Source organism: Bombus affinis, chromosome 14 (genome assembly GCF_024516045.1).
Source record: "Bombus affinis isolate iyBomAffi1 chromosome 14, iyBomAffi1.2, whole genome shotgun sequence".
In the NCBI taxonomy this organism is placed as follows: Eukaryota; Metazoa; Arthropoda; class Insecta; order Hymenoptera; family Apidae; genus Bombus; species Bombus affinis.
Window position 1 is genome coordinate 2,328,099 of NC_066357.1, and position 25,671 is coordinate 2,353,769.

The 25,671-nt window shown below is 35.9% G+C and overlaps 2 protein-coding genes and 3 long non-coding RNA genes across 11 annotated transcripts; 2 read left to right on the forward strand and 3 right to left on the reverse strand.

The window, feature by feature from the left end:
* Positions 1 to 15: 15 nt before the first annotated feature.
* LOC126924247 (alpha-tocopherol transfer protein-like) lies at positions 16 to 4,906 on the forward strand. Of its 2 annotated transcripts, XM_050738521.1 has the most exons (8): positions 19 to 157; positions 251 to 314; positions 2,810 to 2,954; positions 3,137 to 3,296; positions 3,382 to 3,562; positions 3,706 to 3,891; positions 3,978 to 4,083; positions 4,336 to 4,906. In XM_050738521.1, exons 3-8 carry the CDS (start codon positions 2,816 to 2,818, stop codon positions 4,494 to 4,496), a joined length of 933 nt encoding a protein of 310 aa, XP_050594478.1. In that variant the 5' UTR covers positions 19 to 157; positions 251 to 314; positions 2,810 to 2,815; the 3' UTR covers positions 4,497 to 4,906. The 2 variants fall into 2 exon arrangements, with proteins under 2 accessions (XP_050594480.1, XP_050594478.1); XM_050738523.1 differs by lacking the exon at positions 251 to 314 and having other exon boundaries at positions 16 to 157.
* A 681-nt stretch (positions 4,907 to 5,587) lies between these two features.
* Positions 5,588 to 24,449, forward strand: LOC126924238 (rho-related BTB domain-containing protein 1). 6 transcript variants are annotated; one of them, XR_007713456.1, is made up of 16 exons: positions 8,581 to 9,685; positions 15,070 to 15,433; positions 15,977 to 16,080; positions 16,527 to 16,724; positions 18,093 to 18,300; positions 18,413 to 18,655; positions 18,742 to 18,827; positions 19,162 to 19,288; positions 19,405 to 19,539; positions 20,003 to 20,026; positions 20,497 to 20,647; positions 20,757 to 20,887; positions 20,962 to 21,204; positions 21,288 to 21,436; positions 21,707 to 22,136; positions 22,358 to 24,449. XR_007713456.1 is itself a non-coding variant. In XM_050738503.1 (15 exons), exons 2-15 carry the CDS (start codon positions 15,254 to 15,256, stop codon positions 21,939 to 21,941), a joined length of 2,214 nt encoding a protein of 737 aa, XP_050594460.1. In that variant the 5' UTR covers positions 5,588 to 5,870; positions 15,070 to 15,253; the 3' UTR covers positions 21,942 to 24,449. The 6 variants fall into 6 exon arrangements, 5 of the variants coding, with proteins under 5 accessions (XP_050594460.1, XP_050594462.1, XP_050594459.1 ...); XM_050738503.1 differs by lacking the exon at positions 8,581 to 9,685 and adding an exon at positions 5,588 to 5,870 and having other exon boundaries at positions 21,707 to 24,449; XM_050738505.1 differs by lacking the exon at positions 8,581 to 9,685 and adding an exon at positions 7,885 to 8,375 and having other exon boundaries at positions 21,707 to 24,449.
* LOC126924257 (uncharacterized) lies at positions 11,217 to 12,192 on the reverse strand. The gene is made up of 2 exons (XR_007713467.1): positions 11,873 to 12,192; positions 11,217 to 11,334 (listed from the first exon to the last, which is right to left on the reverse strand). It is a non-coding gene; the product is annotated as an uncharacterized LOC126924257 (long non-coding RNA).
* Positions 15,507 to 16,531, reverse strand: LOC126924258 (uncharacterized). The gene is made up of 2 exons (XR_007713468.1): positions 16,289 to 16,531; positions 15,507 to 16,229 (listed from the first exon to the last, which is right to left on the reverse strand). It is a non-coding gene; the product is annotated as an uncharacterized LOC126924258 (long non-coding RNA).
* On the reverse strand, positions 19,413 to 20,155 carry LOC126924256 (uncharacterized). The gene is made up of 2 exons (XR_007713466.1): positions 19,856 to 20,155; positions 19,413 to 19,659 (listed from the first exon to the last, which is right to left on the reverse strand). It is a non-coding gene; the product is annotated as an uncharacterized LOC126924256 (long non-coding RNA).
* Positions 24,450 to 25,671: the final 1,222 nt, after the last annotated feature.

A 25,671-nucleotide genomic window follows, 5' to 3' on the forward strand; every position in this document is an offset into this window, starting at 1 on the left:
CTACACAGATATCGCAGTATCTTGTCGACTTCCACAGGTTGAACACAGCTTAGTGGAAATTTTGGATCTCGTATTGAAACAACACTTATGACATCTGCTATCTAAAACTCGGTGTGATAATTTGTGGAACGATTTATTCCATTTGGAGAGTAGTTTGGTAAGTAGAACTACCAGTCAAAATACTTCTAATTTGTTTTTAAACTTTGTATTTTTATTATCACCGAGAAAATTGGTTTGATTTCTATTACAGTTTCTATTACAAGCGAGTGAATTACGAAAAGAAATTATTTTCCGCGTTAGGAGAATACAAAAAGGTAAAAATAAACTTTAGTTAATTTAAATTTGAAGTAAAATTAGAATCGATGAACGTGTGGTACTAATTCTGAAAGGGATATATAATTTTATCTTTGTCTAATGGAAAATAATATCTCATTAAATTATCAAGTAACGTCTAACAAGAATCAATCTGCATGCCTTTTCCTGTAATTGGTATAAACGACCAGGTTCAAGGAACCACGAAAAAAGAAATATCAAATTAATAGAATTTTGACTTAATCACTTTTCAAGTGCAAACTCGTACGCTTCCCCCGCATATCAGCTTCCAACGCTCGACCACACAAATACGTGGTCGAATGTTCTCTTATCCAGTCGAGCTAATGGGAGTTTAACCAGAAATATCCTTTTGTAAAGAAATATCGATTCGTTTTACTCGATACATTTTTACTGATTTGGTAAAAGTCAATTGGTTCCGAAGTATCCGTGGTCACGAATGTAAAACTATTCTTTTGAATCCTCTGTTACCTCCTCTAGCATTAAAAATGGAATTATCGGTTGAAAGTAGCAGAATTAGAGATTCTTGTATGAAATGAATTCAAAGAGCTAAGAAACATATTCTATTGAAGTCTTCTTTAAAATACCAATAAAGAAAGAAGCGAGGATGAGCGAGGATAGGAGAAGAAAAACAGATGAATAAACATAAATAAAATTTTAGTCGAGAAGAACAGTAGTTTTTCTTTTCAATAATCGTAATTATCCGTGTATGTTTATCAATTTATGGAAGCAAAGTTAAAGATGCGATAATGTGGAAGGCGTATACAGGTATGCAAAAATAAGTAAAATATCCGAAGCATTGCTCGCAAATATCTCGTCATTTTCGTTCTCCTAAAAATACAGATAAAGATAAAAATACGAAAAAGGTGAAATACGAACGAATAAAAAATTTCCCACGAGATAAAGATGTGAAAAATATGAAATATGGGCGAATATGAGATTTTTTTAAAAAGTAAACATTCGCTGTCGAATCGTAACGAAGTGGAAGAAGGAACGAATAAGAAGATGTGGAAGAATCGAATTCGTCGATCGAGAATGCACCTACAATTGCCTTCTTTTCGCTGTTTACATCGATCGCGCTTTCTCTTCCACTGATTTACGACTTTTCCGATTTTTACGCCGATCTAACTAATTTTGCTCACGTTCGAGCGATCTTCGACGACATGGCACTCGATTTCGTGGCAGCTTTCTCCGATCGAGTTACGAAAAGAAAAAATTGGCTACACCCAAGATCCGACAATGATGCAATACACTGACAATGTCTTATTCCGATCACGTCGAATTTCTTTTTTCTTTTTCTCGCGTTGTCAGGTATTCCTCTGGACGATCGTTTCACCTTCGCGATTCGATAGTTTCTTTCATCGACAAGGTCAGAAATCGCGTACAATTTCCTCCTTCTTCGTCATGTTCGCGACACTAGGAAACATTAAAATTAATTGATAAAAATATTCAGCTGAAGATAAAGGTAATTAAAATTCCAGAAGTCTTGTAAATGCTTCCTTGATTTGGATGATTTAGAGAAAACGATTGGATAGAGATCAAGATAAAAATGGATAATTAAGGAAATTCTTCTGAAATGCGTTTCGTTTTGTTCGTGGTTCGCGTTTCTTAATTTGACAATGTATTAGAAATTTTGGTGTCCAAAGTATGAGAAGACACTGAAATTACATAAAACAATATTCTCTCCCTCCCTTTTTCCTAGAATTCTAGAAAGTTTAAAAAATTTATAAACGTGCATTTCGTGTTACTTGTGATTATTATTTCTCAATTCAATGATACTTCGTTCAAGATATCGAGTATATTCAAAGTGTTAAATATTTGCTATTATATTTAAGTGTTCAGTACATTGGAAATATTAGAAAATGTTAGAATCATTAAAGGCAAAGTAAGAACAAAAATAAAGTACTTGAAAATATCCTTGGAACTATGTTGTGCAGTTAAGAACGACATGCTTTTAAACTGGCAAAAACGGTCATGGATATTCATTTCTGATGTTTACGACATAATCATGCTAATTGAAAGTCCAAGTCCGGGGCCAGGTCCTGAGTGAAATCAAGGATTCTCAGTCCCACTATAATTTAGCAAGTCTTTATAACTGAAAGCTTGTTAAATGCCGTATTAGTTAGTCAAGGACTTTGTCGAATATAATAATTTTACATAATCTAACGAGATTTAATGTTTCGAGGACAGAAACAGAGCTTAAATTTCGTGTAGGATCGAAGGGGCTACAATGAGTTCTGCACTCACTTTGTGAGTAAATATACTTATCGAAAGAGCGTGACGAATGTCAATATCGATTGTTAATGCGTTGTTCCCGAGATAAACCGTTTCCTCCGCGTGAAAATTGCGTGCACAAGGGAAAACAGATAACGTTCCATGGAACTCGGATTTAGTCAAGTTTTAACGCGATTTACGATAACATAGTCAAGGTACGAGATTTCTGTTTGAGGCGAATGAAAATGAATTTGTTGTATTGTAGCGCGCGATGACGTTGCTACCACCGACTGTAGAACAACAGAAACGGATAAACGAGGCGGTTCCAACGGATCCGGAAGTGAAGAAACGCGATGTGGCCGCCATACGCGAGTGGCTGTCGAAACAACCTCATCTACCTAATCACATGGGTCTGATTTTATTTGTATACTTTAAATGAAGCAAGGAAAGATGTTATTTTGAGAAAAATGTTATTGAAAAGGCATTTCCTTCGTCCGTGATTATAAATCTCTCTAAAGATCACAAATTATTTAAATTTAAAGACTGAAGATCTAAAGATTTAAATTTTAATTTGAAAATTACTTGATCACAGACGATGCGAGGCTTGAAAGATTCCTATTTGGTTGCAAGAATAGCATAGAGCGATGCAAAATGATTTTGGAGAGATATTTCAGCGTGCGTACGGCGATTCCAGAATTTTTCGCGGTTCGAGATCCGTTTGCGCGAGAAATTCAAGAATGCTGCGAAGCAATGTAATTAATTCAATTATTTAATTTGGAATTTAATTTTGTCTAATTTCCCCAAGATTAACTTAATATTTTACCAATTTACCATTAGCCATTATTTCGTCTTACCATCATTAACCGACGAAGGACACCGCGTAACTATCTTGCGATTAAAAGACACTAATACAGAGAGGTTTTCTATCCAAGCTATCTCCAGGAGGATTCTTATGGTTCTGGATACTCGTTTAATGGAAGAACGTTGTCTATCAAACATTATGGTTATCGATCTCGAGGTATTATCTCATAAAATTAACATTATACAGTATTCTATTTTATAAATAAAAAATCATTTCATGAAAATTGTATTATACGATATTTCATTGTTTAGTTTTCTTTTTATCTTTTGATTTATTTAAGTCTTTAAATTTTCGATTAGGGATTCAGCATGATTCATTTTACAAAATGCAGTCCAACGCAGAGCATCGTCCGGAAGTCGATGTTGGCAGTGCAAGATAGCATGCCATTAAGACTGCATAGAGTCCACTTCCTTCACGCGCCTGCTTTCATTGAAAGTATTCTAAATATATTTTACCCTCTATTAAAGGATCGACTTGTACAGAAAGTAAATGATCGCTAAAAATTACTTTGATTTTCATAGATCGCAATTTTATTTTATATTATAATACGAATGCATTCTTCGTTTTTAAGTTTTGCATTCATACCGGTGGTGGTGAGGAATTGTACCCTTACATGGACAAGGATATACTTCCAAACGAGTGGGGTGGGAAAGCAGGCACTCTGGATAAATTAAATGGTTTGTGAAAGATCTTCACTTTTTACAAACTTCTTGAAAATTTATTATAATTAGATCGCAGGTGTTTACGGAAATTTGGACAAGTAAAAATGTACAAAATGCAGACAATACGTAGGTATTTGAAATAAAATATTCGTTGGGATATTTACAGAATAAACAAATCTTTATAAAAATTCTAAATTTTTAGTAATATCAATTTTATAATTTAGTAATTTTTCTAAAAGTGGTTAAGATCCTTCTCTCTTTTTTTAGACGCGTGGAAAAAGAAAATTGAGAAAAACAGAGATTGGTTTTTGCGAGAAGAAAAGCTTAGCCGAACAAACGAAAACGCCAGAGTTCCAGAATCTAAATCAAGACTTCTGGCGGAACTGGATGGATTACAGGGTTCTTTCAGACAATTAAATATTGATTAAGATCTCTAATCAAAAATTAACTTTCTCTATGATTATTTTCTCGTTTGTACCTTATTTTCAATCTAATATTGTACTGTATTTAAGGTTGTTTTTTTATAACAAAAACTATGTTTTACGTCTAAACGAACAGTTTGGAACTTGTTCGATTTTTAAATTAGATTTGGTGAGAACGCTTCGCAAGTTCTAACTCAGATAGCGCCACAGGACCCTTCCAAACTTTGGAACATGTTTCAGTTGGTATATTTTTGTTTGAGTAGAAATTGATATTGCTTATCTTATAAAAATAACGTTTGAAATAATGTTTGAGATGATTAATCGAATGATTTTATCATTAATGCATCCAAAATATACTGTTCTGCTATTTTGTAATGTTTACTCAATATTAACAATAAACTATTTTTTTACATAAATATTTTATATCCAATTTCTTTCAAAGGTATATTCTACTATCTAAAGAATGCACTGAACTTTGGAATTTTACAAACATATTTAAACAGAATTGCAAAAAAGATAAAGATTCTATAGTAGAAATTAAATTATATGGAATTCTTTTTGGAACTGTCAATTACTACCGTGGCACGTATTATTATGAATAGCAATAACATTGTTGCAAAGATATTGGATGATAGCCCAATGCAGAACAGAGATTGCTAAGTGAAACGCAACTGCTAGACGCACATCAGGCAACTCAATATCGTTTACAATAAAATTGTAGAAAAGCTAAAGTACTACTGACACACGTTACAAATTTTCTGTTTCCATATACGCCAAAAATTATTCTACATAATCAATTGTCAGTAAATAATTAATTAATATTCCAATACCTATTATCTAATAATGGCATCTAATAATTTAATTATAGGAACAAATGATCAATTAATATACCAATAACTCCAGTTATCTTAACAAATTCTAAATTAAATTGTAAGATGAATGCTCTAGTGATCTGACACGACGGCAGTCAGATATTAATGCGTTGCAGCGTGCACCAAGTCGTTGCGCTCATCAGTCTATACACGGTTTAAATTGTTACTTAACAATTGCACGAACAGCTCCAGACACTTAAGTCCGCCTCGTTCGGCGTCTCTGCCTTCTTTCGTGTCCATTTAACGGACTTGATGAGCTAATGGTGGTCCAAGCCGAGGCACGGGACAACAGCAATGCAGAAATCCCTTTCGGTTGCAATCTTACGGATTGTTTGCTCGTAGCTGAGACACGATCGCGTTAGGTCTCGAACGTACTATCTACGGCGCGAAAGAAAAACAGTCCTTATTAATTATCATGTGAAGGTGCAGCTTCATTTGCCAGGAACGCATAAAACAGTTTGCTTTTCTGAGATCGACAGTGGGAACTAGTCGGAAACGCGGATAACAGGTGAGTAATTTAGAATATCGAAAGGATAGGAAATCTATAAGGCACAGAGAAATTAAAAAACATAAAAAAATGTCTTTTTGAAAATACACAAAGATGTCGTATATATATATATATGTATATATTTTAGCTTTCAAAGCTCTCTAAGAACTATTATTGAAAATTTTCAAAGAACTTTACGCTGAAAATCTACCTTTGATTTTTTTAGGTCCGATTAGACAGTCGTCACATTTGTGAATTTATATATTTGCTTACCCATAGAATCACTGAATTATATTTTTTAGAATATCCTAAAATGGAACAAAAAGATATAAAACGCGTTACCTCTGAGTCATTGGTCGTTGAGATGTCCGACGTCAGCATGTCGATTCGATTATTGTGGGAAGGTGCATCGCGATTGGATCAGAATAAAGTATTCTACAGTTAATAAAACTCGTTGAAATACGTTTTCCAGCGTTTGTTAGCTTGTATATCGCGCAATCTAGGATTCATTTGTGCATTATGGAAAAACGATCGGCGTCCCTATCTTCCGAAGTAACGTCTTGCATTACATAAGCATTATTTCAATTACACCAGCATGTGTGGTCTTAACGAGGTGGAACGGATAATTAATTAATCGATTAAATGGTGCTGTTTGAATGGATTGCGTAACGAAACGTTTCACGACGTGCAAGCTCTACCTATAGCATCTTATTGTCTTTTTAATCTGGATCTGTTTATTCTTAAAATTAATAGAAATTATTTGAACAAGACGAAATTATTGATTAATTTCAATTTCATAGTATCGTAGAAAAATGTGCAGATATTTCAAAGTAGTTGGAACATCGTAATCTTGAAAATGTAGTATGTTGAATCCTAATATTGAAATTTTAAATATCTATAGTAACTTTGATATTACAATATTCTACATTTATGTACATTCAATCATAGTCATCTTCATTCATTATTGAGTATATTATGTATTCATACTTCTCCTAAACTCTTTCTAAATTCCAATTTCATCTCAGTACTTTCATAAATGAGTTTACAAACTCAAACTAGAATACTACTCCAATCTTTTATACAACTTCCTTGTGGGACTTCTTGCCAAGTCGAGCCGCGTAACAACTAGGTCTCCCGCTTCTTTCTTTCCATTTTTCAGTTTAAGCAATCCCAGCCACATTTCGTATATTAATATCCTCTACCTCCATCTCTGAATCTATAGCTATCTACACGTCTACCTCTTCCTCCCTAAAAACTCATTTCAAGAAAGGAAAACATTCGTCACATTCCAAGATATCAACGATCGACAGAATTCTAAAATTGCAAATTAGCCCAAGGGCGATCGATTAGGCGAACTACAATTAATTCGGCTAATTCAATGACGGTGACCATGGCGGCCAGATATACAACGTCCCTGTCCTGCCGCACTGTACAGGGTGGATTGATTTTTCGCTTTCTGACGTCACGAGCGAGGCTGGCATGCGCGTGGACGAGGTGTCGCCGTCCCGACGCGCTTTATTTCCCTGTCTCGACTTCTGTTTTGCGTAATCCACTGGCTATATCCCTTTTGCGATATCCCTTTATCGAAGTCCTGCGATTTCGATGATCAAAGACAAACGCTCCTCCATCTCCCTAAACCGCATCAAAACTACTGACTCATTGATATAAAAGCTCTAGATTCTATGATATGATTTTCCTAAGAAATGGAAAAGATAATTCTGGCTGTTCTTTGTACTTGATACAATTAGGCTGGTAAAAAGAAAGACGAAAGAAATATTGGGCGATGCGATTAATTTGTAACAAAACAATAGTCGTGCAGAACGTCATGTTGTGAAACTAAATTATTTGAGAATAATTTCTTTGAAGAAAGACTAGATCACTTAGAATGCAAAAATACTTGCAATTTAAAAAGAGGAATAAAATGATCAGAAAATTCTGTGTATTCTAAGTATTCTAAAAGCAATGTTGGATTCCAAATTGGATAAAATGGATCAAAGCAAATTCCAAATATTACATTTTAAATCACTATTGAATTCAAACTTTTTTAATAGCTACAATAATTAAGCTCTGACCATAATCATCGACAAACATGAAAAATCTCTCGCGATAAAACAGGCATTGCGAAATGGAGGAAGAGGCGAGGAGGTGGTAGACTGGGGTTGTCATCGCTCGGGAACGAGGCAGGACAAGTCGGGGTCAGAGACGAGTTCATTCAGTCTCACGCGGTTGGCCGACTGCTGATCGTTTTCTCTTGTTCCAACTCTTGCCAAAGCTTACATTCTCCTCCTTTTCTGTCTCGGTGATTCTCCCTTCCTGTAGCGTTGGTGATTCCCTCTTCCTCCTGCTGATTCGCGGCGTTCGAAGCTTGGAGGCACAACGAGTTCGCCGTCGACAATCGAGCTGCTTGCGTACCTCTGAACGAGTACACGTGCATTGTCGGGATGACGGGCCGCATTTCTAAGCGGCTTAACACGGTCTAGTTTCGCGACCGCGCTTTCGATCCATAGAAGAAACTGTCATTGAACAGTTGTGTATAGTTTTTCCATTTCGTTCGTTATTACTTTGTCGGAATAAAAATTGCACGTTTCTTTCATTTACTTTGAGTAATTTAAGTTCATTCATTTTCTTAATTTTTCAAGTAACCTTTTGATCCGACGTGTTTGGAGACGAGAGGTGCTCAATGCGGTAGTAATCACTGTGTATGAATTCACAATATCTTTTGTTTTAATATTTCACATTTTACATTCTGCATATACCAAAAATAAAATCAGTAATATAGGAATATATTTGTTTGTTAGGAAAAAAAGAATTGTTGGAGTACCTACAGGTATTCATAGGTGTATTATTAATATCTAGCGAGTGATTACCTTTAACCTTCTATAAGCATTGACTTCTATCACGTACAGGTACCAATGATAACCAAAGAGTTGCAAAACATAACCAACTAATCTTTAATTCTGCTTTCCCACTTATGCTTCTCCTAAAAAATTGAAAGATGTCCGACAAAGTTTCAAGATACCAAATATAAAAAAGAATTGTTGTTGTCACAAACTGTTACTATCGGGTGAATTGGCAATATCGAGAGAAGTTATAAGCGTAACGAACCTTTGAGCCACGAGGGCCGATCTAAGTCCGTGAGGGCTGTCCACCACACTTGACTGCTCCGTTCCCTCCCCACTTCTTCGATTCGCCAGGACGTCAGCTGGAACTTGCGTGGTGCGTCCTGGGTGTGCAGCGTGCCGCTGCAGCTTCTAGTCCATTGTCACGATCCGAGAGACGGTAGGAACAGAAAGAAAGGAGAGAAATCTGTTGTAAAAGTCATCGACTATCAGACTGCGTCTCGATAACTCGTGTCATCGAGTCTGGACCTACGTAACCTCACTTTTGTCATTTCGTTCAGCTAGTTGTTTCATTTCGTCTCGCAGAATCTCGCTGTACGTTTGTGAAACGCGAGTTTATGGACTCGTCTTCTGTCAACGAAGACACTATCCGATCTGAGTATCACAGTGCGTGTGAGTAGACGTGATTTCGTGCATTTATGAGACTCGTTTCGTCTACGTAGCTGTCAGTATATGTATACGTTGCGGACGTAGATGGTTCAGCCTGTTAACTTTCCTCGCGCTTCAATATTATCGCGTGTTTTCGCGTTTCAACGTGTTTAAGGGAACCAGCGTTAATCTTCATATTAATTGGATTGGTGATCGTTGACAAAACATTGTTCTCGATTTCTTCATGTTGAATTCGTAGTGAGTGTACCTCCGAAGACCTAGAGATAAAAAAGAACACTGCCAGATTTGAGAATCGTTTGTCAAATAAATCAACTATCTTCTAACTTGGTAAGTGATACAATTTTAAGTTTGTGTATCGCGATGATGTTTAATCGTTCAATCCTCCTTGGTTTAATGAACGCACCATTGATCGTTAATAGTTAATCTTATCTATTTGATCGTTTATGAAAATTTTGAAAGGATCACTTACGCAGACAGAGCTTCATTTTCTGATGAAAACTGATGTCAAGTGAAAACATCGTGTCAACTATTCATATCGGTCGAACGTATTCTCTATGCTTCTCTTTCTAACCTCTGTTCTAACTTATGTAAGAGACCACACTGCGTGCAACCGTGCAGCTCGTGTCCCTGGCGTAATACTGCACCAAGTGATCACATATGAATTTTTCCTTGTTATATACTCTCTATATGATTATCTAATTTCATCTTTTAATATATAAAAATTGCAAGAGTGACGATACTCTGAAAGTAAATTGTAACACAGGCCCCACACTGTTCGTCAACAGCTGATGGGATTACTTATAGTTAGCGACTTCCGGTTAACACGTTCCATGCCGAAAGAAATGTGAAATTTTAACAATACTTTCAATTAGAGTAAAATGATTGATGTAGAAAAATAGTATCTGTGTTAAACTATTGCCACTTTAACCTCTTTTGATTAATTTTTTTTAAATTCAACAATTAACTTTCTTCCATGATTCTTTTTTTTTTAATCTTATGTGAGCGTAAGATTTCTGTTATTCTTTGACATTTCGTGATTGATTATATTCTATTAATAGACGAATAAATATGTTTGGACGTAAGATTTATTTACATATGCTTATTTCAGTTTACATTTGCTATGCACGTATGCTATGCACGCACGAATGTATGCATACAATTCAATTTCCTGTTGATATAAAACTGTCGGAGAGGAGCTGAAAAATATTTCGAATATCGAGATATAGGAATTAAATAATATTTATTACGTTGTATATCTTTGAAGCCTGCAGAAGTATGGGGAATAGCGGCAACAGAAAGGAAAACGGAGAAGTAGGAATTGATAAACATCGTTCTTTAGAAAGATTAAGAATGTTTAGCAAAAAATTAGAGCAATCGTATTTTCTAAATAGTATTTAATATAGACATTCAATACTACTAGACTACAGGTACTTATGCAAATTCACGTTTTTACGTTTTTAGGAAGTTTTAGGAAAACCGATGACATAAAAGCTCTGAATTATTAACCATCTATCATTCAATTTATGGAATATAAAAAACAAACGGCGTCAGAAATAAGTTTCTGAGTATTCATAGTGAACATAATCGCACGAGCGTCGAAAGCGATTAGCCGCTGAAAAAGGTCGGCAATAGGAGCAGCGTTTACTTAATTAATGTGGCCGCTGCGTGGCTCGTTGACCCCGCCGCAATTCTCGCACTCTTAGATCGTCCTTCGACGAAATTGATTTACCGGCCGAGCAGGGACGAATGATGTTCTCCGTCGGTTCAAATACGCCACCATTTTTTTCTTTCTTTTTCATTTCTTTAACATTCCTTTTTTATGCACTGTTCTACCTTTTTCTCGGTTGTTTTGCTGACCTCTCCCGATAATTTTGTTCTTCTGCAATGCGTCAACGGATCTTCCACACGCAATACGTGTCCATGTCACCTTGGCGTTTACGTTTAGGCATTTCATCGACCGGGTCTCGATAAAATCGCTCGAATAAGACGAAAATTAGCATAATTATTTTAATCGTGGGTTAAAGTCAATACGATACTCACGAAAGAAAAATTTGTAGAGTCTAGTTTGAAGAAATAGACGTTTCTGTAGATGAATACTGAATGGGAATTGAACTTCTTAAGAGGAAGTTGAAGATAGACTATAAATAAATTTGTAGGCTACAAATCAATCAGACGGATATAAAGATATACATCAATTTTTTAACGAACCTATTTAAATACCGATTAGTTAGATCTAAATATGCTAAGTTTTCGTTACTTAAACGAATTAATAGGTTTACTTAAGTTTAATTAATCAAATAAAATTTATATTTTTAAAAGAAAAATGAGAGTAAAGAAGACAAAGAGATATCAATTCTCTAGAATTGTAATTCATAATAAATTAAGTTTTAGGTTCATTTTTTATCGAGGAAGGATGAAAGACGTGTTGAAAGATTTGTCACGAATTTTTCTTTCGTTTTATGAGATAATGACGGCTACACAACCTTATCTTCAATTTACTCGAATTTACTCTACCTGTTTGGAAAGGGAATTGTCAGTTTCTCCAAGTATCGAGGGTATTCGAGAGTTTAAATGCTTTTCGGACGAAATCATTTTCTGATACCTTCCGAGCCTCGACCTAGTTGCGAAGTTTCATTCAAAGCCGTCGCGTAATACCCGAAGTGTTCTTCGTCGTGAATGAACCGTCGAAATTAACGTTCACCCTGTTGAGATGAAACGAAAACGAGTAGAATAGTAACGTTCGCGAACTAATGACACTCGTAAACAAATTTTAATCAGTAATATAGAAGACTGAAAGTAATAGGAAGTTAGTACTTCGGGGAATCGTAAAACGCACGTTTCGATGCAAACTAAGTTACACAAAAATTCAAGTAATTCTCGACGAAAATATTTATCGACGTTATCGTGTAATTTATTATCAGGAGATCTATTAGGTCATCCCATAAATTCGTTCCGTTTTTCGAGCGGTTATATACGTTAAGATTGTTTACATACCTTTCAGTTTCATGAAAAAATGTAATCCACCTCTCGTTGTACAACTTCTTGCCATTTTTCAAGTGCATTGGTCCCTTATCGCCGTATGTTTATAAATCGACACATGAAATGTATACACAAAAGTCGGCACGAACTTATGGGATGACCTAATACGTTCGATCAATTGAAAGCTTGACAAAATTCATATTATTTCCTTTGAAAAGTTCAATAAATATACGTTAAAAGCGATGATTTTTTAAATATGTACTTTCATTTATAATGGTGATCTTACGAGACGACACATTTCACTGATGTGCTATAACGAAGAATGCTATAACGATCCAATCAATATTTGCATATTCTGTACATCCTTGCACGTTCTAATTTCGCGTGGATGCGTGGATATTTGCAGTATATTAATAATTAGAATGTCTGGATAAGTCGACGTGAAAATCAATGCACCTATTTCTAGGTCGCGTTAACGATCGCGCGATAAGTTCAAGTGCAGCGGCATCGAGTATCCTCTTCGCCCTAAGAATCGTTGATCGTTTCCGGTCGCTCGGTAATTCACCGCAAACAGTGGAAATCTTCGTGTGCCACGTCAAGCATCGCAGATCGATAAGACCTTGTAAAAAGTCGACGACAATTCACGAGCTGCAACAGAGGAAACGACGTTTAATTGTCGATGTATAAGTAGCCATGCGATTCGCGAACGTTCCGCGATTATCGATCGTCCCACCCTTCCAAACTTCATCTCCTTTTCTTTTTCTTTCTTTCCTCTCCCGCGGTGAAAGAAATTTCTTGGGAAGTTCCTTGACTGCAAAGGCTTGGCTAGCGTGCGATGGCCGAGCAAAATTGCTTCTTGTCGGAGAAATAGTCCGCCAAACTGCTCCCTCGAAACGTTCAAACCCCTTGGTATTAACATTTAATCCCTTACACAATATAATTTGCGTTTCATTATCTTAACTTAATTAATAGGACAATGTTGAGTTTTTCGAGAAATCATTAAGAAATTAGAAACTTAGAAGAAATAAAGTTGATTGATTTGGTTTCTGAGAAGCTCGTCGTATGTACGTTGTTCGCTTCAACGATTAGAATAGGTAGAGATACGAGCAAAAGGAAATTAATTTAAAGGTTCAGCATTTGTTTAAAAAAGATCGTTTTAACTCTGTATCGAAACGAGATTATACCGATATTAATATCCTAACTAAAGGTTAAAAATGGATTTTAAATGAATTTGCAAATTATGTAGCGAATTTTCCTACATCTGTGTGAACGTGAGAGATATTTCATCTTCCGAGCAATCGATTCCTCGGCAACGTTTGATGGGTAAAATGAGATTCTTACTGTCGGAGTAAATTCATTCACAGAGTCGGATCACGAAAGGAAGAGGCGCTCGGCACGGGCCAATGTATCGAGCGGGCCACAGTTTCGACTTTCACGTTGTGACTCATTCTGATTGTTCTGCATACACGTATAGACGCTGTCACCTAGCACCGGTTATCGACGTGTCCGCTTGAAATACGGTTTTATAGTCTAGTCAGGGATGGGATAAAGTTGTTCCTCGCGTCATGCGATTGTCTCACCTGTCAGACTCTCATTTACCTTCGATAGTATTGTTTCACTGGTAAACGCAATCTCTCTACTTTTTTAATGCACTTTTTATGTCTGATTTCAATCTGATTTTCTATTCGACCGAATGTATGTATAAAAAGCGTTTATTTCGAAAGAATGATTGATAGCATGAAAGAAGGAAATCCTTGATTCAACATATCAGAAAGAACACCTTCTGAAACGTAACGAAGGAAACCAACTCTCGATTGACTCAACGATCTCGTGAATTAACAAATCTAACGATTTCGACGTTCAAATTGATATCCACTTACCCGAAATGAACGTCACGCATTGCTTAGAAAATATCTGACTTTGGTGCTCCGATACTCTGGTAAGTTTCGGCGAAATTCGGTGCAAACCAGATAAAACGAAGGTTCGAAGTTCGTTTAAAAGCGGTTGACACGATCAACGACAGTGTCATCCTGTTGTTCAAGTTCGTATGAACGTGAGAACTCCTAGTTAGTGTCCATGGCTTGGTTCAGGGTTAAGGTGATAGGCGGGGTTGAGGTTGAAGTTACGAACGTTCGATACTAAATATAGAGAAGCCGCTTACGGGGTCAAATCAATAGGCATTCTGCGTATACATGTATATTTACGGTGCCTGGACGTCTGAACATTGCACGTAAGCTTAAAATACCTACGCCTACGTGACCGATCGACATCGTGTCTGCACCGTTGTCTGCATCGTTATCAGCATCTTTTTAACTTTCGATCAAGAAACATATCGTGTATCGAACTGTTCAAAATGTTGAGCTTCGTCGTTCGAGTATTACAGATCCTTAGCTTGTGTTTCGTCGAAGGAACATCTTTTTCTTAGAAGCTATGGTAGAATTTTTAACTGACTAAAAGAAGAACCTGATCACAGAGAACCCGCGTCGAATGAAAGATCAAACGCACTGAAAGTTCGCGATGCATTACAAGTAGAATTCAGTCTGTCACGCGACGTAACCGGTACCAAGTTTATTCTCATGTGAAACCTCGCACCTTTCCCCTCATGCCTGCACCACTTTTTTCCTTACAATTTCCAAGCAACGATTAGATCATTTCTAGAATTCTTCCAAGGACATCGCGTGCGTGGATCCATTGACTATACGATTGGTTACGATTTTCCTTTACGATTTCAGTTTCAGCATCGTTAAGAGGAACAGACCGCCAGGACCAACGCGGCGTCATCTTTCACGGTGAAGATCGGATGTGGACATTGTGCCATTCGACTGACGAAACGGTAGCAACGGAGGAAATCGCGATTTCGGACGACCTGGCACGTGAGAGGAGAGCATATTGGATGAACAGGGGAGATTGTCGGTGATGGACAATGAGCAGCCGCATCAGGAACTGGTCAAGTGCGTGGTCGTCGGCGATACGGCAGTTGGAAAGACCAGGCTGATCTGTGCGAGAGCCTGCAACAAACACGTGTCGCTGTCGCAACTCTTGACGACTCACGTGCCCACCGTCTGGGCCATCGACCAGTATAGAATCTACAAGGACGTGAGTTCATGGAGTAGCGTTCGATGTTATTCGCTAGGTCGTAGTGTCTAACTTTAGTAGAGATTAGATGCGATATCGTTCGTTGGTTGTAATTTTTATCTTCCATATAGATTGGGTTTGGTAGAATTTTTGAATCGTGGCCTTCAAATCGTTTGTAATAATCATTGTTTTAATTTTGCAAAGACAACGCAAAACGCTTCGCACGCGATGTAGCGTTTAACGAGCAGTAAATGTCGAAGTTGAAAATTCTTAAGTTGGGAGCAAATGTTTGCATCGGTGCTTACCCTCGGGTCATTTAAGAGGCGTTCAAATACCTGTACTGTATTTTCACTTTCATCGTGATCTCTGCGTAGATTTCTAGTTTGGCCACGTTTCGTTTGATCGCTTTTGAGGAACGTTATTGCGTCTTTGGTCGATGCTCAATGGATTGTTCGACGAATTTATCTCGAAGTCTCATATTTTGTTTCTTGCACATTGTAGATCAGTCGTTAAATGTAAAAATATAACTAAGATAAAAGACTCCAACTTGCGTCCATTTTCTAGGTCCTAGAACGTTCCTGGGAAGTAGTCGATAACGTGAATGTTTCCCTGCGACTTTGGGACACGTTTGGCGACCACGAGAAAGATCGACGTTTCGCGTACGGCAGGTAAGATAATCGTCAAATAAATCTTCTCATAAATTTCCACTGTGTTTAGCGTACCATTTAACACACGAACAGAATATTCTTGTATCTGCTTCGATCGTAGTAAAGTTGGCACTTACAATTTTAGTTTTATCTTACGATAGTTCTAAAAACTAATATAAATTATTTTAACACTTATCCCATTTGCCGTTATATTTAATATAGAATTTACCTCTTATTCCTCTAAGAAAATAATTTTATATATTTTGATATCAATTTTTTATGCGTGGTCTATCATTTAAACGCTGCAATTATTCTTCTCTCCTTTTTATTATTTCTACGCGAACCACTTAGAAGCCAGTACTGATCAATCATAAATCTCCTGTAACTTCATAATTTTAATATAAGAATACACGATATTTAACTTGTCAAAGATCAAACAATTAATATCTACGTATGTTTAAAATTAGATCGGACGTTGTGCTACTATGTTTCTCTATAACAAATCCCGTATCTCTACGGAACTGCAAGGCGATGTGGTACCCGGAAATACGACGATTCTGCCCACAGACTCCGGTACTGTTAGTGGGCTGCAAGAACGATCTACGTTACATGTACCGAGATGAGACTTATCTGAGTTATTTCCGTGACCGCAGTCCGTTCGTGAGGTACGATATTGTTCCTTCAACTACATATAGTCAGTCTCCTCTTTTCCACATTTAGAAGCAACACACCCTTTCCTGAATCGACTTCTTCACCCTATATTGGAGCTCGTTTAAATGCATTGATGCTTCCTCAACAACAGCCTCTTCGACGAAGTATGTCAAAGTATTGATTCCGCGAATGCCTCGTAGACTCTTCACCGATCGGACGACTCCTTTGCGCCTCTTATCAAATAGAAACTATCCTTTCTTCGCCATCTCGAGGATATTATCGACGCAGTCCACCGCAGTCAACGAGTTCTGTTCAATTCTTAGCATAGTAAAATGCAACGATCGACGTTCTTGAGTAAGAGAGGTCCTTGAGGGATCCTGCATGGTTTATTGATAGGCAGATTACCGACGGGTACAAAAAGGCACATTTTGAGATCTTGAGTAACCATCTCTTGGTATGCTAATATTATATTACTGACCAAAAGTTTGGAATCACTATAGGTTCCATAAAGTTGAGAAATTTAAAAGAAAACTTGGAATATCTTATAGTAGGAAATTTCTACGATGTTCTTGTCAACAGTAACTGAAGAAAATTACTATTGATATCTATAGTATTAATTTTGAATTAATCACATTATTAGGAACTTGAGAAAATGAGTAAAAAATTTTAGCCACTAGCATAAGCATGACGGATCGTAGAGTCAATAGATTCCTGATAAAAGGCTTCTGAGAGGCTTCAGTCACTTTGGAACAATATTCTGGAAAATATACTTTTAGTGTATTTTTTATTTTATTAAAAATGCCTTTTTATATGTAAACACGAAGAGAAACTGTAAGTTGAGAAACACTGGTTTATACGGTTAAGCTAATATAGGATTGACATCTTTCTGTGACCTAAGTAGAATAGTAGCTATATATGAATATGTATACCAGTTTTAACAGAATCGTAAATTCGCAGGTGGAGAAGTTACTCACGTTAGGATATTTAATCGATGAAATACCGCATTTATACTGAATTTTTGCACCTATATTGTTTGACGGTATAGCGGAGAATATTTTATTTCGATGTGCCACGCGATATAGAACAGGATTCCGAGCCTTGACATATTGGAGATTCCCAAGGGATTTTCAAAGTTCATCGTGACTTTCAGTATCTTCTTTACGATCGTTTTGCAGAATCCTATCATATAAAGATAACTTTATGAGTAACACCCTTTTAGCTTCAGGTTGTATTAATTTGTATAATATTGTATAAAAATTAAGCTATTTGAATATTACTATTAGTACTTGCATATCATTATAAATTTATAAATCTATTATAATTTTACAATGTATTAAAGTATTTAATATACTAATTTAATATTTTGATAAATTGATTTTCAGAGCCACAAGGAAGAGCGATCTGGTAATGCCTGATCAAGCTCGAGCTGTTGCACGTGAGCTTGGTGTTTGCTATTATGAGACTAGCGTCTTTACATATTACGGTGTTAACGAAGTCTTCGAGAATTCGATACGCGCTGCCTTAATCGCGCGTCGCCAACAACGATTTTGGATGACGAACTTGAAGAGAGTGCAAAGGCCTCTTCTTCAGGTAAGCTTTCCTAGAAAATTCACATGTTTATTAAAAAACCAGTTTGGAAAAAGATTAATTTAACAGAGGATAATTTAATTTATTTAAATTAATAGAGCATATTATATTTCAGGCTCCGTTTTGTCCACCAAAACCTGTACCACCGGAAGTGTGTTTGGCGGCAAGCACTTATGAAGAAAACATGAAAACGTTGTGGACAAAACCAGTTCACACTGACGTGACTTTGATAGCCGGAAACTGCACGTTTTCCGCTCACAGATGTCTTTTAGCCGCAGCATCGCCCGCGTTCCATCGACTTTTCTCTATGGAACTCGTTCAAGAACAAACACCTCGAAGCTCTAGCGAATCTAGCATGGTATTCTCTGTTTCTTATTATTCTTTTATTTTTTAAATTATTGTTTATATTTTACTTACAAACATTTCTAAAAAAATTGTATTAAGGTGAGTACATTCGGCGAAGCAACAGTGGGTGACTTCAACGATGACACCGAATGTCTCATTCGTATCGATCAATCAAAACCTGCAAAGTGAGTTCATTGAACAAATCTGTTCAAATTATAATATACATTATTGTCTAAAAATTTTTCATTGTCTATTATTCATTCTAATATTTAAAAACAAATTGTTAGCTTTATATTTGTATTTTAATAATAACTTTCAAAAGCATAGCAAGTATTATTCCATATATTATTGATTTAGAAAGGGATTATTAATATCTATCATATAATATCGCATAGTGATACTCGATAGTTGATAACTTATCTTGAATAATTTCCTAAATTTTATAAATTTCCAAGCCTCTTACGTGGTATTGCAATGACATTATATACAATTAACCAAATTATGAAAATCATATTGTAGAGTTTGGGAACAACTGAAGCGACGTTCAAGCTTCCAAGTACTGCCCACGGTGGACAACCAAAAGAAACCACCTGGAGCTACTAGAGAACTTAATCATCCTGCCTTCCAGAACATCCGTGTATGCTTGGTAAGTCTCTATAAATATGAAAACCAAAGTGAATAAATTAATAAGAATTTGTTTATTCGAGTTACATAATAATAAGATCCTAACCAGTTTTCTTTTTTTGTTCAATTAAATTATAGACTGAAAATACAAATGGAATGCAGCAACCAACGACCGTGGTGACGCTGTCTAAACTAATTACACCCCAGGCGATGCAGCAGTGCTTGCAATTCATTTACATGGGCAGCTTGGATAAACGGTATCACGATCTACAAGTACGTTGCGTCGGTACAATTACCTGTGCGGGCAGGTACACCCGTGGGCCATCTAACATCTTTTTTTAGTTACTATAATAGCTTTTATACATCCATTTTCCTTTCGATGTCATTATTGCACTAAAAAAATAATTTAATATATATGGTAATTGATAAATAAATCTTATGCGTGTATTTCTTATGATACAAATGTACTAAAGGTAAACCTATCTGAACAGCTTTCGAAGCAACTGGTTAATATTTTTTAGGAAATTAGATCGATGCTAGGAATTCCAGAAAATTATGTAAATAGAGTAATTATGTAATATTTGTATACCTAGTAGTAGGTTATATTATTTTGGATCGGAGTTAAACCGTAGAGTAAATGTATTTTTTTGTCGAAGGAATACTTTATGCAAATAATAAGTTTAAAGTTTAAACACGAGTTCGGTATGCGGGAACTAACGCGGCTCTATTCTTTCAGACAGCTCCTATCGGGCTTCTACTGGTTAGTACAATGTGAAATACGTTTGCTGACACAAGCACACATATCCACACGAACACATATTACACGCACGCACAACGTAGAAACATTTAGCTAAATGGAAAATATCGATTCACCGATTCCTAAAGTCAATTTGTTAGGTCACTGTCATATTTATCATCATTTTAGCATGTTTCTTTTCTAAAAAAAGAGCCTTAATAAAGACATTAAATAATGAAAATATAATTTCTATACAGTAATTTCCAATGACTCATAAAGTATTATGCATAATTTATACAGAGGATTTGAAAATACATATTTTTAAATACGAGAATCATTAAACAATTGAGATTTCATCGGTCACAGGTGCATGAAAAACATTATCGACTTTTTTTTTCAGCTGACAATGTAAAAATGGATTCTAAAAATCTCATTTCATGCTTATTTTTCTATTATATAGGATGTCGATTCATTCCTCTTTCTTTCACATATAGGAGATTAGACAAGCGGCGGAATTCTTGGAGCTCCCGCAATTATTGATGGTGCTTGGGACTTTACAAACAAGAGATCAATTTAATAATGATCTTAATAATAGGTATAAGCAAGTAGTGAGGCAACGTTTGGAAGACATTTGTCTAGAACAAGGTACGGTATTAATGAAATATAATAAGCAAAACATCTGCAGTCTAATAATATTAAAAATTAATTTAAAATAATTTTTTCTCATTTTCGACGACAAAATGATTTCTTTTAGGACTCTTCGCTGATGTGATATTTGAACTAGATGATGGAAGTGTTCCAGCCCACAAAGCGATACTCACTGCCCGATGTGATGTAATGAAGGCCATGTTCTCCGGAGATTTCCGCGAAAGTAGTGCAAAAGTGGTAAATATCAGTCTCCTGAAACTTTTTCAAAAATATTTTATCACAATAAAATTACAATAACATTCGATGAACAGATAGTGTTTCCCGGTGTACGCGAGTACACGTTCCACAAACTGCTCTGCTATCTCTATACGGATGAAGTGCCAGCAATTTCCTCTGCCAGGTGCTTGAACCTCTTAGAATTGGCAAATCGTCTTTGTTTGCAACGACTGGTGAACTTGGTCGAGAGCAGAGTGATCGAAGATCTCGGGAGATTGTCTCAAAACGAGGGAAACGAGGCCGTGGAGAATTGTCTGAGACTGCTGGAACCGTGCAAGGTCAGCTGTTTCTTCAATGACCTGTACATGATCAATGAATCTAACATCTTCTGATAGCTTACTCGCCAATTTGCATGTCGCAGTTGCATAATGCCGATCAACTAGCTGACTGGTGTATGAACCACTTGTGCGTTAATTACAACAAGTTGTGCAAGATGTCTCCGCGAAGCGTACGCCTTCTGCATCCGGAGAACCAGGAATATTTAAACGAGCATCGATGGCCTCCAGTATGGTCCGTATTTTACATGTAGAATGTAAAATTAGCGATTAATTATTTAACTCTTCGAAGCGTAAAATTTTAAGACTAAAAAGAACTTTAGTTGCACAGCAATTTTATTTCAATTACAATCGTTCTGGATGAGTTATGAACACATATTGATCAAATTAATATATATTTTTTCCTGTGCATCTATTAAAGTTTAGTCATACATAGTCGTATCTGTGACAAAAAGAAATTGCTAATCTAATAAAAATAAAAATTAATTAATTCTTTACTCAACAGGTATTTAAAAGACTACGATTACTACCAAAAATGTTTGGCGGAACGTGACCGCGAAAATAAGCCGACGTTGAAGAGAAATCGTAATCAGTCCGGTTGCTTATGCTTCTCTGGTACGAGCAAAACTAGAAGAGAAAGTTCGAACGGTGGTGGAGGTACAGCATCGTCGGCGAATAACGATCCGCAAGCTGAACGACCCCTATTCGACTCTATAGAGTCAGGTGAACAGGTTGTATGACAAGAGCCTAGCGGCTTACGCCGCTCAGTCCGATTCATTCTGGTCCTACCCGTGCTCATGGTCTTCATATGCACCATTTTTACTATTTTGATACTGCTACAGATTTATACTTAAGGAACGTTAAACACGATCTATGTACACTCGAAGATGCCTATGAAAAAATCCGGATATAGGTCATCCAGTCCTTTACCAGCCGTACGTAATGAGAATGAATTTCTTGGTTCTTCTTCCTGTTTTTCTTTGTCTTGGAAAAAAGTGTCCAGTCTAAGAAAAAACGATATATATTCATATTACAATTCCAAGAAAAATTGGTGCGATCGTATCTTTTGTACAACTTCAACGGAAATGAATCCGACATCCGTATTGTCATTTAAGAAGTGTATTTAAAACAAATTCTATGCTGTCGATTCTTTTAGAATTTCACACGGGCGTCCGTCGTTTGTAAGCAAATAAAACAAGATGGTGCCTTTTGTTGACGACTCGTCGTTGCTGCCACAGCGACCCTAATACAGGGTGATGTCGATCACCTGGGACATGTTTTAACGTCTTTTTGATCGTATCCGTAAATATGAATTACAGTGAAAAAAATGAATCATGATATAAGTTGAAGAATGTCTTGCATCCAATTGTCCGTCAATGAGCACGGCACGTTTTTCTATGGAGAACGTGAATGCTTCAGATTGCTCATCTACTTTGATCACGTAACAAGTGATTTTTATACAAGAGTTACTTCGGTGGTTCTTAACACCCTTGAGATTTTTTCATATTTCTCTGGTTAATATTGTTCATGATTTCTGTATATTCCTAAACCAAAATTTCTACATTAATTTCATGGTAAATTTCAGGACGCATAGAAAACCGAATTGCATTTTCTACCGAATCGTTGTGCGTCTAAATGCTGGGAAATCTTGAACAGTATTTACTTCGATAATTATTGTAATTTCCAGCTTCCTTCCGCCTCAAATTACAACTTAATTTTGCAAAAAATAGAAGGGCAAGAGGAAAAGGGCTGGAAAATTTTTTAAATCGAGCCACTGAAGGGAAAAAAAGAAATTTTCAAGAGACGATTAAGATTCGTCGTAATTTTATCGATGCGTGTTAGACTGAAGAAAACGAGCAATAGCTTTAGTCCATAGTAGAGCGTGACTATACTAAGGAATACATATAGTTCTATAAGGAATAAGTAACTATTAATAATAAATCGACGCGGATTTTTACATTGTTTGTACAGCATCCGACGACGCTTCATCTCTTGAGTTTTCGTTCGACGAGATTACGGTTTCTTCGAGTGCGAGAAGTCCTCTCGTATTTGTACTATTTTGTAACGATTTACGGTTAAATGAAATAGCTATTCTCGTCAATCGTCGATTACTATTAAGTAATGGGGGTGCATGCAGTTCAATCGACATAAAGTTGGATCGTCCAATAAAAAAACTGCGACATATCGATCACGGTAATGGGTTACTGCTAGAATTATAAATTACGATCACATTGGTAAGAATAATTTAATAGGATAGATAACGAGAGAAAATGGGGATGAATTGATAATTAATTCGTAACGACTATAATTACGTATATCGTAACATTCATAAGGTATAGAGCGATGGTCGGTTAGAATGTATCTCTGTGTAAGAGTGAATCCTCGCGTATATTATATATTTTCTTAGCGACTTGTACTTTGTAAGGCACAAATTGATTCTCGTACGCCGAAGAAACGTAATTATGTATCGTCAAAGTGGGTCATCAATCACGTATATAAATCCTCGTTTAGATATGAAGCAACTTGTATTATTAGCGGTCGATATCACAAATAATTTAATACTTGTTGGATCATCCTTTGCCGTGATCATCGTTCAATCGATTTTTTCATACATCATCGTGCAATGAAAGTATGTTCGAATGAGTGAGCGAATGGGAAGGAACAAAAGGGGAAGAAACAAAATATAGACGGAGAATTGTAATTTTACATTATGTATGTACATCATATACGGTACTATCTTGTTAACTGGCCGTTTATTAAAAAATTAGAATTTCGCTCTTAGAAGAAACTTCCAAAGAATGGTGGGGATAGCAATGATCAGTTAATAAGGCAGAATTCCAGTCAATTAACAAGACAGTACTGTATCTAAATAAACATTTATGTAATCACGCGTGACAATGAGGGTTCTTTGACTGGTTATTCGAATTAAACAATTTCAATCTCGATATTTGAAAGAAGTTGAGGAAGAAGTAAAATTAAACATATATACAGTCACAAGATGTATTACTGCCTGATCTGAGAGAAATTAACGAAAACAATGTACACGCAAAGAGAATATATCTGTTCCGGCGAGGCGAGGGTGAGAATAGCGTCCCATTTGTACGCTATGTCAATTTTAATGTCAATGTTATCCTTCGTCGCTCCTAAGTGTATATTTTGTACTGAAATCAGTAATCGTAGAAATAAGGAATACTGTTACATGTAGAGCGATAGGGGATCAGGAAATTATAATTTTCAAATGCATTTTAGCCAGAATTCTCCTTAAATTTCTATTAAATGTTTTTCCATGCGTACAAGGCATTTGCGGGCATTTAAAACTTTAAATGTGACAATTGTAAATGCACAGTTTAATGTAAACTTAATTTACGTTGATGAACAAGGATTATTTTCTACTTTCATTACCTTCAAAGTAAAAATTTCTCAATTTCTCAAAGTATTTACATATTCGTTTCATTTTTCTTATTTTTAATTTTCAACTTACCACGCTCGCAAAGCCTTCGATCCTACGCCGAGGAAGATTATTGTGATTGTGACCTCTGTTTTGAATCTTACAGTAGTGTCTGGTTAACTGGCTATAGCTATCCCCACCAGTTCTTAGAAATGACACCGTGGAGTGTCTCTATATAGTACATAGTTAAAATAAATGTATCAGGCCAATTAACAAAGCATTACTGTAATCGATTCGTCGGAATCGTCAGTATTTGGTCGAATTAAGAATTTAAGCTTAGATATCGATTAAGAAATCATAAAGTAATTTTGAACATTTCATATTATAACGTTCTGTATTAATGAACGTCAAACGTATAAATTTTTTCAAAACATACAAGTCAAATCTTATGACTAATTATTAATATTTCTATATTGAAATCAATTCGCCCCAGCACGATTTACGTTTCAAAGCTGTAACTATTTCGTATATGTAACTTTTCTATTGCTTTGATTATATCTTACGATTGATGAGTTATTTTCAATCTTCATATTCATAAACATATTTTCAAATTTAAACACTTTCAATATTTGAATATGTCAGGATTTAACAAATATACGATGGACGGCAAGTGGATAGTGCTATTGAATTTTGACAAACATCAAGTTTTGTAATTACCTTTAAGTATTATGTTAAATGATATTTTGAGGATCACAGAGAAACTAAAGAAGTAAAGCGATTGTTCGAAGGTCTCAGTTGACAATCTATATTGATTTTCGGATATCTTGATGAGCGTTAATCGAAATAATAACATCTATAGCAGATTTAATTTTACTCGTCTAAGATAAAAGCAAAGCTGTATATACATATATATCCATACCGCTTCGAGAAATATGATTTTTATCTTAAGCTAAATTTTAATATTCTATTTTCAAAAATGCACAGGCGACAAATAAATTTAATTTTTAACTAAAAATGGGATTTTTTAGAACTGTATATCAAACAATTATATACCCTTTTCATTGAAGCACAAAAATATAATG

Excerpts from the sequence above, each read along its gene's own strand:
- LOC126924247 (XM_050738523.1), top strand. The coding sequence starts at position 2,816 with ATGACGTTGCTACCACCGACTGTAGAACAACAGAAACGGATAAACGAG. Across the intron at positions 3,563-3,705 it reads TTATGGTTATCGATCTCGAG|GGATTCAGCATGATTCATTT; the intron begins GTATTATCTCAT and ends ATTTTCGATTAG. Across the intron at positions 3,892-3,977 it reads AGGATCGACTTGTACAGAAA|TTTTGCATTCATACCGGTGG; the intron begins GTAAATGATCGC and ends TTCGTTTTTAAG.
- LOC126924238 (XM_050738503.1), top strand. The coding sequence starts at position 15,254 with ATGGACAATGAGCAGCCGCATCAGGAACTGGTCAAGTGCGTGGTCGTC. Across the intron at positions 16,725-18,092 it reads GACCGCAGTCCGTTCGTGAG|AGCCACAAGGAAGAGCGATC; the intron begins GTACGATATTGT and ends ATTGATTTTCAG. Across the intron at positions 18,656-18,741 it reads GCTCTAGCGAATCTAGCATG|GTGAGTACATTCGGCGAAGC; the intron begins GTATTCTCTGTT and ends AATTGTATTAAG.